The following is a 17975-nucleotide window of genomic DNA, read 5'->3' on the forward strand; positions in this document are numbered from 1 at the left end:
TTTCTCGACGTATATACAATTATTCTAGAACTAAAAGAATGCTTCTTTTGAAGATATATTTGCAGAACAATTTGAAGGAAAGTTTTGCAACAGTTTATCGAGTTTTGCTGCTTATTGTTACTGTATTTTAATTCGATTTCCATAGATACATTGTACTTTACGTATATACAATTGTGTGTGTGTGTGAGTTCTTCGTCAATGAGAAACTACACTTATTTATCAGACCGCGCTAGCGTTGCTTGTATTGTATAAATCGCGTTTACATTATCATAACGACATATCAGTCTTGTATTATCGCGAGATCGCGGAGCAATCTCGTTCGTCGCTGCCGTCGGAGCATTCTAGAAATCCATTGCAGACACGTGATTTGGGTAAACATTCTCCGAGAGGGCATCTGTGACCTTTGCAGAATTCCACCGCGGACGGTTGGATGTCTTTCTGCGTGGTGACAATATCAATGTAAGTCATGTAAGAGTGAATTTTCGTATAAACGCCCGGTCGTTCCCGTCTGCCACATCCATATCCGTTAGAAGTGATACCTGAAACAAAAGAGATAATTTCATATTTGGTGAAGGAATATTATAGGGAAATTTATTTAGCAAACATTCAGTTTTATTTATCCACAAAGTAAGATAATTAATAAATGTATTTAATATTAAATGTGCATAGAGAGTGCTAAGGATTCTATCGCTCTTGTTTACGCGACGAAAGTGACAATACGGTATCTATTTTCGTACCTTGTAACACATAACGGTTTTCCAACGGGGACAAGCATACCAAAGGCCCGCCGCTATCTCCAAGACACGCGTCTTTGCCACCGTTCTCTAATCCTGCGCACAACATGCCAGATGTAATCTTATACAGCGGTAAGAATAGAGTCTTCCGTCGACAATCTTCCGTCGATATCACCGGGATTTGTACTTCTTGCAGAGTATCAGCTATTAATAAGTACGTTATAAACGTTAATAAGTAACGGGACAAGTATTATACATATAATGTAACTTTTCCAATGTGTAAGATCACGATCGTCTACATCTACACGTCTAAAGTATATATTAAAATAATATAATAAAAAATATTCTACTTACGAAACACCCTGCCGATTTCATTTAACTGTCCCCATCCAGTCACCACGCAAATCGTCTCGCTGGGGACCGGTGCTTTTGGGAGGCACACTGGTCGAATGTAGTCACTGAAGCTGACCGTTCGTTCAAGTCTTATTACAGCTATGTCATTGACGAATCCGTGGTTTATGTAATCCGGGTGTAGCGATATGTAATCCACCCGTAAGAGCTGCTCGTGCGGGCTTCGGAAGCTTCCTCTACGAGTCGCACCGATTCTTGCGACCCAGTAGCTATCCTCTGCGCTATAAAGCGTTACTTTCGATTAGATCTTTGTACTGAAGCTTTGTATGTAAAAAAAATATTTTATTTAAAATAATAACAACCGATAAAAGCAATGCGCTGCAGAAATAACCCATCGATCTTTTATTAAAGCACCACCACATTGATATTTGCCATCCTTGTATAAAGCAATTTGCCATGGCCAGTTGCCCATGGAGCTACTGGCGCCGCCAACAATCCTGGAATGACGAGAAGGGAACGATCTGCTTTAAAGGGGAGGATACATTTGAATATAAAAATATCAAAATATTATTTTTATTGATACGAAAATTGAAGCATTTTTGGAAGCGAACTTTGAAACATCCATCATTGCTTTCAGGAAGATACTTTTATGATCAAGATTCATTTATCTTTACTAAAAAACCGTGACATGAGAAAGTAACTTTTTTTCTGTAAATTTTGAATCTTTAATTTCTTCTTACAAAGTTATTAATGAATTTGTTGATTCAGACGTAACTGTCTAAAGTAGATTTGGGTATAACGCGGTGGAACAGAAGTTTATTGTAAATATTTTTAATGTCAAGTCTTGCGCAACGGAATTAATCTCGAGTTTAGCGTCAAGTATTATGAAGACATACCTCGCGGTCGATGCCACTTGAGTTCTTATTCCGCATTCGAAATTTTTGCACCGTACTTTGAGAACTTCGCCGCTCGGGCACTCGGACGATTTCAAAGACAAGGCTGTTTTATCCGAGAGTTCGGATTTGTCATTGTACGACAAAGTGTAGTAAAACTGGTTCGATACCGGGTTCTGGTCCAGTACTTTTTCTACCGTTTCGTAATCTCTGCAAAACGAAAGCCTTTCAGTCTAAGAAACTTTATTTACTCTTTTAACATAAAATATTTAATATAAAATTTTTATATTAATATAAAACTATAAGCTTTTAATATATAATACGATTTCTCTTAATCGAGATTTCAACGAGAATGTTAGACAATGTTACGTACCGATACGTGATGGCCTTGCACGCAGCTTTAGCAAGATCTACAATGGATAATGCAATTCGGCGCGCGTGCCGCTCTCGGGTAAGACTATTCGTATCGGCTAAACAAAGCTTTCCCCATATACCATTCTTTCGTACACTGAGGTATCCTCTGTTGTTATAATTATCGATCTCCTCGTTATGAACGTTCGCTACTGGAAAAGTTCCGTTATTTTTAACACGCAAATTATTCTCCGGAGTTAAACCGTTCCTTAAGACATCCGACGAACTTTCGGGAGTCTCTCTGCTGGAAACAGCGATGACGATTTTATTTTCCCCCGCGTCTCTATTCCGAGCCGATTCCTGATCAATCAACTTCGGAGATAAGCTATTATTGTCGTTCATTAATCTCTCTCTCTCAAATTCAAGATCGTCAGGGAGGACATATGGAGTAGCTGTGTCTGTAACAGAGGGCTCGATTGCTTGATGTGTGTGGAAATGAGATTCTATCTCGGATTGATTTCTCGATAGATTTTCCGTCGAGACGAGATCAATTCGCGGTCCAGCAATGTCTTCTTCCGGCTCGTCGTCTATCAGAGCAGTGCATTTCTTCTCGTCTTCGTCGCCGGGACAATCGCTAACACCGTTGCATACCTTATCCATATCAATGCAGGATTTGCTGTTACCGCATACGAATTGACCTTTCTCGCACCAGTCTGAAAAATGAAATCAAATGAGCAACAAATGAGTCGAAAAAATGTTTAGGTATATAACTGCTCTCGTGAAAGCAATTGAAGCTAATTGAGATTGAACTTAGTTTTATGAGAGAATACCTGGGTTATCGCGACAATCTGAATTTAATTGACATTACCGCAATTGCTCTCGTCCGAATAATCCCAACAATCGGTGATACCGTCGCAGATTTTTTGATACATTTGCGTCTTGAGGAAGTCGGCGCACGTGCAATTAGCTTCGTCCTCCGCGCCCGGACATTCTACCAGCATGTTACAAATCGCGCTGGAGTTTAAGCATTTTCCATCTCCGCAGAGGAAACCGTCGCAGCTATCTGCGAAAATACGATACGTTTACGGTAAAGTACACACGTCGAGATACATCAATTTTTTTCGAGTGCTGTTTTATCGTGCATTTGATAGCAGATTGGTGAAATATACCGGAGAATCTCTTTTCAATTTATAGATTAATAAATAGAGCTGTAACTCTTGATCAATTGTCGTAAGATCAACTTTTGCTGAAGAAAGATGCATACAGATCGAATATGCATGCACTTATTAATATCAGAAAATAATAAAGAAAAGAGAATTTGATATATTTTACCAATTTATATCATCGAACGTGAGTGATGGTGTGTACGAAATTTATTTATTGCGCAGTGTAAGGAAAAACTTCACGTGATTTCCCGTAATAGTTGGCTGTAAGAAAGAAAGTTACACAAGCTCTGCGCACTACACTGTTAAATATTGAGAAGGATAAAATTAAATTTAATAAAGGATTTAATTAAATTTAAATCAATATTTTGAGTTAAATAGCATTTTGTTATTTTTAACTATTATGTGTGTGTGTGTGTGCCAAAATTTATTATTTTAACACAAAACAGTATTTATTATTTTAACTCCATTGATTTAGTTAAATTAATATTATTTTAGTTAAATTAACAACATATTGTTAAAAATGTTAAAAATGAGTAAAGTTAAAAATGACACAAATTAAGTATAATTTGATACTACGGATTTAACAGTGTAATACTTTTCCACTCGCCTGCGTACATTTAAACGGGTTGCGTTTGCACAATTACCATTGGTCTCATTAGTCTTGCTTTCTCGAATCGTCGACACTGTATCTGCCTCGTTTCTCTCTCCTCCTCGGTCCTCTTCCTTATTTAATACTTTCGTAAATATTTCCACCCCATCACGACTCAACGTGAATCCTGAACTTGCGTTCCGTAGACTCTCGTTTCCAGTCACGACGTCGGCGATTTTCTTCAGCTCGTCGATATTCAGCGACGGCGCGAGATCTTGAAGTCGCAACATTTCGCTCGAGTTTCGCTTTGAGTTGTTTCTAATGACTCGCACGGGATCGTCGTCCGTTTTGATCTGAGCGAGCTGTTTGAGCTTCTCCAGCAGAACTCTGTTCTCCTCGAGCGACATTTTTCTGTCCGACGTCTGCATCGTCCTTAAATTCGCCGCTGACAAAATCGGCCGACTTTCGGGGAGTATTTTCTCCGTTGTATCGACAGCCGACTCGAATGATTTATTTGCTTCGTCGCCCGACGTCGAAGTCTTCTCCGAATGAGTAACCGGATCGGTCGTAGAATTGGTGACGATGAATTTCAGGATGACCGGATCGCTCTTAATATTGGACGACACTCTGGTACTGATGGAGGTAACGACCTCGACTATTTGTTCCACTATAGTGCTCTTATTTGTAGATCCCTTCTCGTCGGATTTTGCAGAGTCCTGGATCTTGTGCGAGGAGGAAGAGGAGGATTCAGAGTTGGCGGATTCGGTATCCGTCATCGTGTCTCCGTCGCGCGTGTAATCGCGCACCCCAAATAGCTGCTCCAAAAGAGTATCGGGGGAGTCGAGCTTCGGTTTCGGTCGCACCGGCCTACCGATCCCCGTGTTGCTTTTCACAGGCGCCAGCGTCACGAGATTTTTCACCACGTAGGCCTTTAAAGTCTCGTTATAAACCTTTTTCTTCTGCGATTCGCCATCGCCGGCTGTCGTTTCGTCTCTCTCTGGGTATGTTTCTCCGTTTTTTTCCGACTCGCCGGGCGTGTGCTTCATAATGTCGACTTCGACGAACGTCGAGTTTCTCGACACGCCCCTCTTCCCGCCCGAATCTTTGGGGATCAGTTTTGACTCCGAGTAACTCTCCGTGATGCCAGAGTGCAATAATCTGTCGTCCTCCTTTACATTCGGGTCTGTCGACGTAATTCGTCCGTGACTTGACAACTCGATCGTCGCATCTCTCTCGTCGTGCCCTATAACAGAAGTTTCCACTTCGACTCTCGTTGACGGTATCGGCGTCAAGGCTTTATCTTGGGACAATTTCGCGTCGGTGGTCGTGCCATCCGAAAGAGATAGATCGTCCAAGTTATGAAGAGGACTGCTATAATTGATACTATAATGTACGACGGACGTGATTTTGTCGACGGGTATCGTGTGTCTGAAAGGTTTCGTCGTCGCCAGGTTCTCGATCAAACTGGACCCGCCGAGACCGCCGCCATTCAGATCAGGCGTATTGTAACTGGTGTAAATCGGTTGCTGCGAATTAACGTTAATCTTCCTGTTCCGCAACGTGTTTTCGTCCGTGGTCAGCGCCAGGATACCGCTTCCCCTGTATCGATTCTTCGCTTCCGATTCGACTTCCGTGTCTGGCACGGGTTCCGCTACGCCAATACCGCTCGTGAGCGAATCGTTCATAATTTTCTCGTCGCTGCTTGACCCGAATATATAATCCGGTTCGACCATCGATGCCGAGTTATCAAACTTGATCTCCGGCTTTCGAGTAGCATTTGAGGCTCTATCTTTTGTCGGCATTATATTTTTGGAAACTCCTCGAATCATCGGGATCTCAGAGGTGGAAGTTACCCCGTCATCGGCATTATGTGACGAGGCTTTTAACTTGACGTTGTAGATTTCCGAAGGCAACTGTCCGGCTACTTCAATGTCCAGTTTCCCGTCGTCGTTCGGCCTAGCTGTCAGACCTGGAACGATCCTATCTCGCGGAAAATCGGTGTTGTCTATATCGAAGGTATTTATCTCAGACACATCGCGAAAGTTGATAGAATCTAACGATGACCCTGTCATCGTTGACGACATCGTGCTGGTCCCAGCGTTGGGCATTCTCACGTTATCGCGGGAATCGCTCGTCGTCGGAACTACTCTCCGCGTGGTTGATTCTGTGTAACTGGTTTCTCTGACATTGTTATTTGGTAGCAACTTGAATTCCGTGGTTACATATCCCGGCACGATCGGCTTCCACGGTGAGTTGTTCTCGAAATCTGGATTACGGAAATCTTTGAAAATATCCAAATCGCTTCGAACAGTTGTGCTCCCTGAAGACGTAGTTTTCATTTCATTCTCTCGTTTTTCGTTTGATTTAGTCTTGCTGGACGTAGCTACCGTGGATTTTGTCGAAGGTTCGCCCGTTGGCGAAGATTCTACGTGATTCAATACTTTCTGTGACGTCGTGGGGTGTAACGGCGTTCTCCCTGCAGTAGTGGCTAATCCTTTGCTATCTGTTATCGGCTCAGATGTTTCTTTAGTTGAATTTTCCGCGGTGATATTAACTTTCGTTGCTCTATAGGTACCCTGGATGGTTGGGATGTTGTTGAAGTCTATGTTGGGCTCGCTGGATTCGATCCTGGTTGGTTTCGTTTTTGGCTTTGAACTCATAATCAAGCTGCTGTTTCTATTTGGTCGTAATAGACCGTTTTTAGTGATCATAGCATGTTTCTGCTGCCCTTGTTTCTGGTTCATGACACCTTCCTGACTTATTCCTGGAATTTTTAGAAAAAAAATACTTGAAACTCTGATCATATTTTGTTTGAAGACTAAACAAATGCTTGAAGCAATAAGCAAATTAGGTTTAGACGTCTAACTTTCGGTTTAGATTGTAAATAATAGGTGAGACGCAATATTTGTAGCTAAACGAATTTTTGTTAAAAATTAGAACATAGAACCAACTATATGTTGAGCAAAAGAAAGAATGGGCGAAATATATGTATATTATATAATGTAGATGAAACAAATAAAAAGTGGAAAAAAGTTTGATGTAACAATAAAGAGAATAAAGAATGGAGTTGAAAATGAAGAATATAGACATATATGAAAGACTCTGAACGGCCAGTGCGAGAAAACAGGTAGCGGGAATCCAATGAGGTTTTAATGTTTTTATGCGGTATGCGGTTCAGCGTTTTGCATAAAATTGATCAAGTCTACTTATCGCCACTCACTTTTCACTGATACGGACGTAAGGTCTAACTCCATATCTTTGAACAAGGATGATATTGAGTATGTTTCTTTGACAATAATATCTTGAATGGTGTCTTCGATATTTACGATCGAGCGTGGTATCTTCCTTCGGTCGAGATACAATCTGAAGAAAACTTTTAAAGTCCCATTCTCAAATTTGTCTATCATGGTTTGCTTGTAGGATAAGCCGAGCACGCTTCTCCTAAATAAAAGCTCGAACTGGAAATAACAATATTTGAATTTTTAAGAGGTTTAATTCCGCCTTTACCTTTTTACATACATTAGTAGAGCGATCTTGAAAAAAGATTTTACTTACAATATTTTTGAATTTTCGTTCCTTTTCTCGGAAGACCATGCTCGTGTTTAGTTTTAACATGGGATTATACCTTTCGCCTCTTGCTATTCTGAAGCTACATGAAAATCCGACGATAGCTGTAATAAAATGAAAATGTGAAAGTATTACGTAATTTATTATTGTTATTTGAGTATGTGGTGAACTCACCATTTTTAGAATCTGTTCGAAAAGCTGAAACATTTGATCAATAGTAATTAATTTTATGTAATTTATTATTTGACTTATTTTAAATTTAATTGAAAAAGAAAGTAAAAATTTGACGGACTCTAAATCTATATTTTTTTACTTCTTTAATTCTACTTTTTTTAATAATCATACGAAATTTTATTAGTCAACTTAATGGACGATAAATTAAACATTCAACGTACCACCCATCCATAGAGCTAATCCAGCAATTGCCAGAACTGCGATCAACACTAACATAGCCGATAAAATTAACATGGCACTGCCAAATCTCCATGTAGTATTACCATTTCTTCGTGCTACCGATACCCTGGACCAAGTGGATCTTGGTAGATAATAGTCACTCTGTAATGAGGATATAATTAATTTTAACCCTAACTAACCACTTATTTTCGCCACACTCCAATCTGTGAGACCGTTCGACTTTGTCGCGCATTGTCATTTCTATTTTAATTAATATTTTTAAGCTTGTACTGTAGAAATTCGAAATACAGACTTTGAACAAGACGTTTATGATAATATATTAGGTCAAGAAAATAATTTGAATTTAAACTGAACTTATTACAAAAAAACTAGAAAATTATGTTATTATGTAAAAACTAGAAATAAAAAAAAAACGTTTAGCGGTCCACTGGACCGGAGTGTGGCGAGCTAGGGGGTTAAATGATATTTTATCTATTGACTATCGTTTCTGAATGAGAGAGAGAGAGAGAGAGAGATTGAACTTAACGTTTTTAAAGCTTGGTTTCAAACATAATTTAAAATGTAAAATTTCATTTTTTAATTTGTCAATATTGCAATGGCATAACGAAACATATATTACAATAGTACTCTTTTGTATAATACTATTACTCGATAATCGCATGCGCACAGCATCTTTTAAAAGAAATAATTGTTTAATGTTCCTAATTTTTGTTTGGTATACATTTGTAGCGATGCGAGTCAGGTGGCACGCGACTTATCGTTGAATTATATATATATATATATATATGTATATATGTGTGATAAATGTAAGCGAGCGTGTACGGTAATCCCGTTAACGGTACCACCGGCGGCACGGAATGCATGGATAAGAAGAAATTTTCAAAGTGTCGAGATGCGAATAACGTTCAGCTCTGCTCGACTTGCCGGGCGAGATCGCGTAGAAAATTCATAATATTTCGTCTAGCGGTAAAATAAACGTGCCATTCGCAAGTGTGGTCGGGTATTTTCAGGCATGACTGCTTTTATATTAAAGTAGGTCCAGGTGCTTTTCGTGGCACCTGTAAATGATATTTCCGAGGTTTCCAACTGCTTCCTATAAACATTAAAACTTTAACTAGCATACAAGAAATAAAATAAAGTTGTTAAGTATAAAATGACAAATGTTGAGGTCGAAGCTGGGTACGTCGATCTCCAAGAGTTTTAGCTTTTAGCGGATCTTAAGAGTCAATTAATGTCTAAAACATTACAATATGATGTGCTTGTCTTTTTTCTTATTTGTGAAGATGCAATCAATCACTTTGTGTTACGTATAATCTTCGTATTCAGAAACGTTTTCAATGTAAAATGTTATTTTATATTACCAAGACATTTAATATTATTAAAACAAGAAGCAAAGAGCCTCGGAAAATGCCCGTTTGGCTTAGAATGTTCAAGTAACTTATACATATATGAAGATGGATCCCGTTTGCGTTCGTCGTTCGGATTATTAGTGCAAGACATAAAATTTTATACGCGTCCTCGCATCTTCTTCGAACAGGTGGAATATCTCGAATGCACCGATGAAATCGACCGTATCGAATGTGATGTCCAGATACAAAGCGCGAGCGTGAACCGTTAGAAGTTTATAGATCGTTGTGATTTTTTATTTAAAAAATACCGCGTGACTTCTACTTATTCTTATGTTCTTGCCTCTTGCGCGCAATTGTGCGCACGCTATGCTGTTATTGCTCAAATTATTTATGAGAAGAAGAAGGAAGAGTAGTATCATTATCGAGGCATATTGATAGTGATAATCGTTTTTACACTATCGAAGGAAATATTTTGAATATATCTAATTGCTAATTTTATCTAATAATATTCAAATACGCGCTTTGAAAAATTATTGATATTTTATGATAATTTTGTAACAATCTCAGAATATATTATGCTTGTTCGTGTCTGTTTTCATGCTCATAAATAAACAACCGATTTGTATTGGTTTCAGGTTTGACGCTAACATCATCGTGTTGTTATCGACCCGTGATAGCTACGTGATAGCTATGAAGCGTGATATAGCTTCATTGCACGTTATTTGTTTGCATTTTCCTTATTACACGCTTTGTTGCGCTCATAAAAGATTTGATGCAGTGCGCGATTTATTGTTTCCTATATCTTTAAACCAACGTTGAATGTTTCAAAAATAAGCTATGCAAAGATAAATAATTGGTATTTAGTAATTTTGTACTTAATTTTCGAGGTATTTGAAATTATGATCCATGAAGAAAATAGTCGCTTAGCGCGCGATGACATGGCATAATATGTCATTTTGCTAGTTGATATGCAATCTTGCTCTTGATTCGTATTTATTCTAGATCAACGATCACTCACTTTCACAAAATGCTGTCACAAATGAGAAAAGTTACCATTCAACAGTTAAACGCCATATATTGCGACTATTTTAAGTTCCTTATTTTTTTTTAAATTAATAGTTGTAAGAATAATATTTGTATCTCTCCTAATTCTTCAAGTATATAAACAACCACAAATTCAAATGTCAAAAGGAAAATTATTAGTCTAAATTATATCTGTGCTATTCTTTTCAGTGTCGCCTTTTATATCAACATCTTTTTTTATTTATCTCATATTCTTCAATGAGATATATGCAGGCCGTAAAAATAATTCTTGGCGGCACTTAAGTAGCGTTGCCGAGCATATCCAACTATGTGGATCACAAACCGTGGTAACAGCTATGCGATTCCTGAAAAGGCTGTTACCTCCGCCGCCTTATGAAAACTTCATAACTATGAATAACGACATTACAGAAATGACACCCCGGAGCTGCTAACTGTTATCAACCGTTCGTCGAAGATGAAATTAGTTTAAGAATAATGGAACGTGCAATGTGACTGAAACAACACAATTAAGTCTGTCACGGATAAGTGCCGCGGTATGAAGAAGATAGAAACACATTGCAAAAATATCCGCTAATATACCGTGGCCGCAGAATACCGAGGGCTAATATTTGAAGACGGTTAAGAAATTCAACCTTTGGGATTCGCAAATAATGGCTTGAGGAAGGTGCCGGTGTACGAAACTGTCCGTATGCGTACATTGCGTGCCATGACCTGGACGAGAGTCAATGCGCGGCCTTCGTGCGGGGCAGCACGAAGAAAATGCGAAGAAGATGCGAGTACGAGCAGCTTTGCAGCCGAGTGCAAAGATCCTTCAAGGACGCTCCCGCAACTCTCGTCCTTGTCTGGTTTAATAAGGGGCCCTAGGAAGGCGCGCGTGTGTACCTGGAACTCGTACGCGCAGATCGTAACGCTTTGTTCAGGGCCGGGCCTCGCAAAGCCACATCATATATTATATCTATGCGAGACGGTACAAAGTACGATTTAACGATTCCATTCACAAATGATCACGATCGACACATCTGGGTATTTATAAAAAAAAAAAGTGTCGATTGTATATCGCGCAAGAAGTGAAGAACACTCCACGGATAGTTTGGATTGTTTAAACTCAATGAGATCCTCGCAATAGGAATTGCGTGGGCATCGGCGAATCAGAAAGATATATTATCGCTACGGCCATCCTCGCGATTACGCTCTCACGCGCAGTCCTTACGATATATGCAAATATATCTCGACAATAGGATGGACATTGAATCGCGCTATGTATCGCGTTCTTTGATCCGTAGAGATATTTCGCGTAGGAATTTCCTCACACCAAAAGCTTAAGCTTCGCGGCGAGCTTCGCTCGAGGGTATACGCGATGTTATCTAAAGCAGAAGTACGCATATGGGAACTTCCTTCGTTTGTTTGTGGATACATATCATTGGATTATTTTATAATCGCTCATTAGTATTTTATAAACGTTACCGGCAATGTTGTTTCTCGCGTTTAAAGTTGCCAAGTCAGGTTCTCAACAGCAGACAGAGAGAGACGAGCACTGCGAGTACAGTTATAATTTGTTCCATTATATGGATATTTTCGCGATATTTCCGCAAGATTTCACGTTGGTTGCGATCGACAAATGTTTTTCCGCCTATACCGGAGACTAAAATCGCTTACGTAATTTGATTATAAAGATTGCATACAGAATTATCATCGCTCGTATCATATTCTATGTTTTCAAGGTCTATTGTACGGATCTTCGAAGCCGCATTATATAACGACATAAGATTCAGATTGATTCTCCATCTTCGAGAATCAGTTAAATTCGTACTTCTATAATGCTGTCGCAAGTTTAAATTTTAGACTGTCCAGGTCGTAAGGTCGATTTGTCAATGTTTGATTCCTCAAAAAAGACGCTGCTATTGATATTATTTTTATTTTCTCTGGTGAAAAAATTTCTCAGAGAATTTTTCATATTATTAATAAAAATTTTTATAAAAATTTTCATTTTTTCAGAATCTTGCAGATTTTTTATACAAATTGGAATGTTTTTCAAAAAAACTTAGACAAAATAGGAATAAAATATTTCAGATTTTTTTCACCAACATATCTTTGTAAAATCTGAATAAATGTGAGAAAATCTGTGCAATTTATCAGAAATTTTTATATATACGGATGTTCAAATATTCCGAAAATTCTCATCTAATTATTTCTGAAAGTACCTAAGAAACTTTATATATTTTTTCAGAATTTTTCACAAGTCTCAATTTTTACAAAATTTATGAGAAAATATAAGAAATTTTTTCACCAGGGTTGTGATGGGACACTTAATTTATTTACGGCCATACATTTATGTTACAGGTACATTGAACCTAACTGTCGGCTATTGTAGTAACTCTGCGGGTAGATAAAAAGGCGTGCCTGGCCACGTAATTCTTATATATTTCATCATAGCTCACCTTGCGGCTCATTAACTCGAGGAAACTTAATTATCATTCAGCCGACGTGTTCCGAGGGAATCTAAACGTGTGTGCGCGCGCGCCGCGCGCTAGTCCAGCAATTCAAATATATTATCCGCAATCGTTAGCGTAACAGACGCGTTGCGTGCGTACGTGCACATCAATATGTGAGAGATCCGTTTCTTTTTTCTGACGATGCGTTGAGCGTTAAGTACTCGCAGCACGATTCGAGTTCAGAGTTCCGCAGTTTCTTGGCTGCGAGGGTGCATCTCATCAGGGATGGTTATCGTGCGTAATATAATTTACCCGCGAGTAAAGTGCATCGCTATTGTCGCAATTATCGCCCACAGTCGTTGACTCGATAACGGTACCATTGTGCGAGCGGGTTGCGAACGTGTCGGACGATCGGGTTTAAACAGCCAATTAAACGAACGGCGCCGCGCCGCCACGCCGTTGTGTGGGATGTGGGTTTTGGCATAGAAAGAAGACGAGCTTATTAAGACGGAAAGAGTGTCTGACAATGAGTGTCGGATAATTCAAAAGATCGTGAGTTAAGGTAAATAAAGTTAGCTCGAGCATGAGATCTGCATTTAAAATATTACAATACACATTTTGAATATATATATTAAAATAGAATAGATTTTTGGCCCGAGGTGGATCTTGGTAGCTTAATGATATTTCTGTATAAATTTTGTATTGTAAATGTTATATTTATTTTCAAACTCAGTAAACTGCGCGCCGATATTTTGTCGGTTTTTAAAGAATAGATTAGAATGTTTCGTGAGAAATTCCGGGATTTACGTTTCTTAGAACAGTTATGTGCGTGCGCGCAAAAAGTTGAAATACACAATTATATATACATTTGCTCCTGTCTTTATTTCAGGCACATTTTCTTGGTAGTGATAAAAGCTTCAATTTAGCGAGTAAAAAGAAGGAAGAAAAGAAAATGACGACAAAGACGGGGAGGGAACAAGAATAAACGACCTCTTGTATGTGTAGGGGGAGAGGAGGAAGGAAGGATATCCCCTCTTATTGGAATGCCATAATTGTAGTTACTTTCAAATTGCTGTCTCGCGCAAAGAGATACATGGTTTGTCTCGCCGTTGCGCGTGAACTTGACGCGAGACATGTGTGACCGTGTGTTTCTTGATAAAATTATGTAATACTTTCATATGAGGCAAGGTGAAGGTTTCCGTGATGTAAGATCTATATATATATATATATATATATGCTCTAATGTTTTTTACAGATTAATTTTATCATACATAGATATAGACCGGAAGTTATGAACGTATAAAATTGCACTTTATAATCAGCCTGTATAATCACCTCTATTTTGTATTTTATGTTAAGTAAACGCGTTTTAATTCACAGAGAGCACAACGTGTCTTGTTTGAAAAGTGAACGATCGAGTCCTTAAAAGTCTAAATGTGTAAAAGTCGTGTATCCCGTCTGTCTGGTCACGATTTTATTCCTTGATAAAACTCGGATAAGACTCGTCTTATATATAAGCGATTTGCTAACTACTTTCGTTCTTTTACACTCGCACGCATATATGTAGAGTCATAACTTATCGATACGAAGAATGACAGTCGAGATAATTCCTGCTAATTCAGTTAATCTTAATGTAATATTTAAAGGATATATCTTGTAAAAGTGATAGTAAAATTTTATTCAATTAAAATATATTTGTTCGATGTGTGTATTATAACGATCAGGATTCTCTTTTTCTTCGAGTACAAAAGAGGACTCTTGTTGGAAAAAAAAAGTGTTACGCGATATTGTCAGATCTTACTAACTTGTAAAGCATCTTGCACAGCAAGAAAGCAGACTCGACAAAACAGGAAAACGTTTTTTCTCGTTACCGTCATTTCCATTATTGAACGTATCGTCAACGAATAAACAATACCGCCTATGTGACAATTAGTAAAGTTTTCAGGAGAGAAAAAAACTGTATTAACAGTAAAATAAATACAATAACTATATCTATGTAACTTTTTGAATAAACATTGAAATTCATCTGTAAATAATATGTGGCTAAAATATTTGTTGGTACAAATGCTGTAGAACGATATGGAATAATCGAAGCCAAAAAGTGCATTTGCAGAAAAATGTCACATAGACGATATTGTTTATTCATACAGACGATATATTCTTATTATACACACGTGATTGTATCTGGCGAAATTATTGCATTATTAATCTTATAAAAATTGAACATATAATATCCACTTATTACGAGTACAAAAAATAGATCAGTTACTGACTTGAGTCAACGTCAAGTTTCAAATTTAATGGCTTTATCCTGTCATATTTCCTAATGAAAACAATATGGTAAATATAAAATACTCACCTGATAAGCGTAAGGCCTGTAATAACCGCCGGCGTTCATCGCGGCATGATTTTTTCCGCTGCCACACATGGAAGTCATCGTCCGGACTCTTGAATTTTTACTTCCGATCGAATTGTATTCGTAACTCACGCTGCAGTTTCCCACGAGAGTCAGAGTTCAGTTTTTATGACATTCTTCGACGACGGTGCACCATGATGATAATTGCGTGGAGGCTGATCGTGTCAAAGCATTCTTCGCATTCTCATTGTAAAAAAGAGACGCTGCTACGTTTCTACTTGCTAGATTCGCTAATGAAGATGGTATCAAGACGTTTACTACGTATGAGATACTCCACTCTGCGCGGCCTTGATTATACAATAATTGACTTTCTTGAGCACGTAGGTCAACTTGCGGCCGAAATAAATTGCGTGTGCGGTGTGGTGGTTTTCTCAAAGTCGCGAAGGGGACCGCGATTTTCGATGACCGGGAAAATACCGTTAAGCGAATACGGAGTAACTTGGAGTATATCCTCCAAGTTGGAAAATACTTGCGCCGATCGATTGTGTTCCTCTACTAGCTGCTATTGTTCGATCAATCTATCAAGATGGTTCGTAATGTTGAACAAGTTGTTGAAAAAAAAAAAAAATAATATTTAACTCCGCTCCGATGGAAGTTATTGACCCGCATCACCGGTAAGCCAGCCCGGTGTAAATCATATCGCGTCTATTGACTTCTCTCGAGGAAGGCACGTACACGAAGCGTCCGCATGCAGGGCGATGCTTCCTCAGAGAGACGAGACGATCCGAAGCGGGAAGAGGTGAAGCGCGGCGAAGCAAGCGGGACAACACCACCACGTCCTTCCTACGTGACGGCTGACCACCAACTGACAATCCGAGATCCTGAGGTACCGCCGTTCCTCATCTTCGTTCTTCCCGTTCGGCCAGGTTCTCTCACATCGCGTCGCGCGTCGCATATACATATATATATATATATATATATATATATATATATATATATATGTATATGTATACATATATTCGGCTTACACGCCGCCCTGACGAATTCCCCACGTCGACTTTATGTATTCCCACGGTTACGGTGCTTTACATTTTAAATCCGCGGTCTCTTTGTGAAAACCACCGTTCGTAACTAAACGGGCCGTTGAACAAAGAGCGATGATATAAATAATATTTATCTTAACTCGAAAAAAGTGTGAAAGATTCGAATATATTTAGATAAAATCCAACTATTTTACCGTAATATATCTTTTTCTTACAAAAATATTTAGCGAAAAATTTTGTGGAGAGGATATAATACTTAATTACTGTGAGGATATACTTAATGAGAGAATATACTTATATACTTGAGCAACGATACATCGGCAAGGAGATTTCAATGCTCGCATCGGTCTGACAATTCGTGTATACTGCGTCGGGAGATTTCAATATGTTACAATTACAAGCATGTTCTTACCATTATGATAAACCAAACTTTTCTTCTCTCTGTATATTTATATTTTTTTTTATTTATTTAAAACGATATAATAATATATATAAAAAGTAAAACTATATTTTTAAAATGATGACATGAGCAATATAGATACAATAAAAAAAAGAAAGAGAAAAGAAGATAGAAGTAATCCAAATGTATATCGGGAAAATATTAATGTAATTTCGTATGAAAAAATATTACACACTAATTTTGAAAGATTGTTTTATATAAAAAAACATCCTACATTTATATATATATATATATATATATATATATACATTGGAGAAATATTTATTTGTTTGCGGGATATGAATTCGCGTTGCGAATAATGTATGGGCCATCACATTCTTCATCTCGTTAATATAGTAATTTTAGAAGGATAACAGTTCTGCAATTCTACATAATCCCACTGTTTGCATGTTAGGTGGAGCTACCTAATGCTACTCATTAGACGGCGCGCGCCCTTATTAGCGCGATGACGCCTAATAGATTACCGTTGTCTTATCTCGTTATTTCGCGGTAACGGTAGCGAATCTTGTGGTCCCATGATGTTCCACGGTGGACATAATGCAAAATCGCATCCAACGTATCTCACCGGTTAAAATCCCGTGCATGTATATTTTCAGACTTTGTTACGTAGTTAATTTTATTGCAACTAAAAAATTAATAGATTGATATCAAAATTTAACTTGCACAAAAACAACTGCATTTGATTATAAAATTTTAATAAATAATTACAATAATTTTTTTATAAAATATAAAATGTATATAATATCTTTTTGAATAGAAATATTGTAATTTTCGTTATAATATCAGCATATTTTAGAAAAAGAAAAAAATGTTATTTTACAATCTTTACCCAGGTAGAACAGAAAGTCATAATAAAGTCAAATGACGTTAAAATAATGACCGGGTAAAATTAAAAAAAAATCATCATTTTGACTTTATTGTAAGACTTGCTGTTTTACCTGGGTACTAATATTTTTTTGTGTATAGCTTAAGAATCTAAAATCTAAAAACTGGATTTTAAATAATTTAAAACAATGATAGTTTGTTATGCAAGACAATCCCACTAAGATATTAAAATATTAACCCAGTGTTGTAATTATAAGCTCGCCGAGATGTGTCGTTATTCAAATACTTGTTACCGCTTTGACTGAAGAGGAGTAAGTAAAATGAAAAAGGAGGAAAGGGACACGGGGAAGAGCTCAACCATGATCGGCAAAGAATTTTTCATAAAAGATTATCATCGAATT

At 37.9% G+C, this 17975-nt stretch overlaps 1 protein-coding gene across 4 annotated transcripts; it reads right to left on the reverse strand.

Annotated features, from left to right (window-relative positions):
* Window positions 1-111: 111 nt before the first annotated feature.
* LOC143898351 (uncharacterized) lies at window positions 112-16129 on the reverse strand. 4 transcript variants are annotated; one of them, XM_077407755.1, is made up of 13 exons: window positions 15250-16127; window positions 8047-8206; window positions 7826-7849; window positions 7640-7755; window positions 7305-7542; window positions 4140-6848; window positions 3198-3392; window positions 2352-3042; window positions 1982-2188; window positions 1448-1582; window positions 1089-1366; window positions 738-938; window positions 112-539 (listed from the first exon to the last, which is right to left on the reverse strand). In XM_077407755.1, exons 1-13 carry the CDS (start codon window positions 15325-15327, stop codon window positions 292-294), a joined length of 5280 nt encoding a protein of 1759 aa, XP_077263881.1. In that variant the 5' UTR covers window positions 15328-16127; the 3' UTR covers window positions 112-291. The 4 variants fall into 4 exon arrangements, with proteins under 4 accessions (XP_077263881.1, XP_077263880.1, XP_077263879.1 ...); XM_077407754.1 differs by having other exon boundaries at window positions 1448-1606; XM_077407753.1 differs by having other exon boundaries at window positions 1448-1609.
* Window positions 16130-17975: the final 1846 nt, after the last annotated feature.

Source organism: Temnothorax americanus, unplaced genomic scaffold (genome assembly GCF_048541705.1).
Source record: "Temnothorax americanus isolate GAGA-0224 unplaced genomic scaffold, ASM4854170v1 Scaffold23, whole genome shotgun sequence".
NCBI lineage: Eukaryota > Metazoa > Arthropoda > Insecta > Hymenoptera > Formicidae > Temnothorax > Temnothorax americanus.

Bases quoted from the DNA above. Each gene is read 5' to 3' on its own strand.
- LOC143898351 (XM_077407753.1), bottom strand. From the start codon at position 15,327: ATGACTTCCATGTGTGGCAGCGGAAAAAATCATGCCGCGATGAACGCC. The intron at 3,393-4,139 runs GTAATTGTGCAA...GTATTTTCGCAG, and splicing joins CAAGACTAATGAGACCAATG to ATAGCTGCGACGGTTTCCTC. The intron at 2,189-2,351 runs GTACGTAACATT...TTCGTTTTGCAG, and splicing joins TGCAAGGCCATCACGTATCG to AGATTACGAAACGGTAGAAA.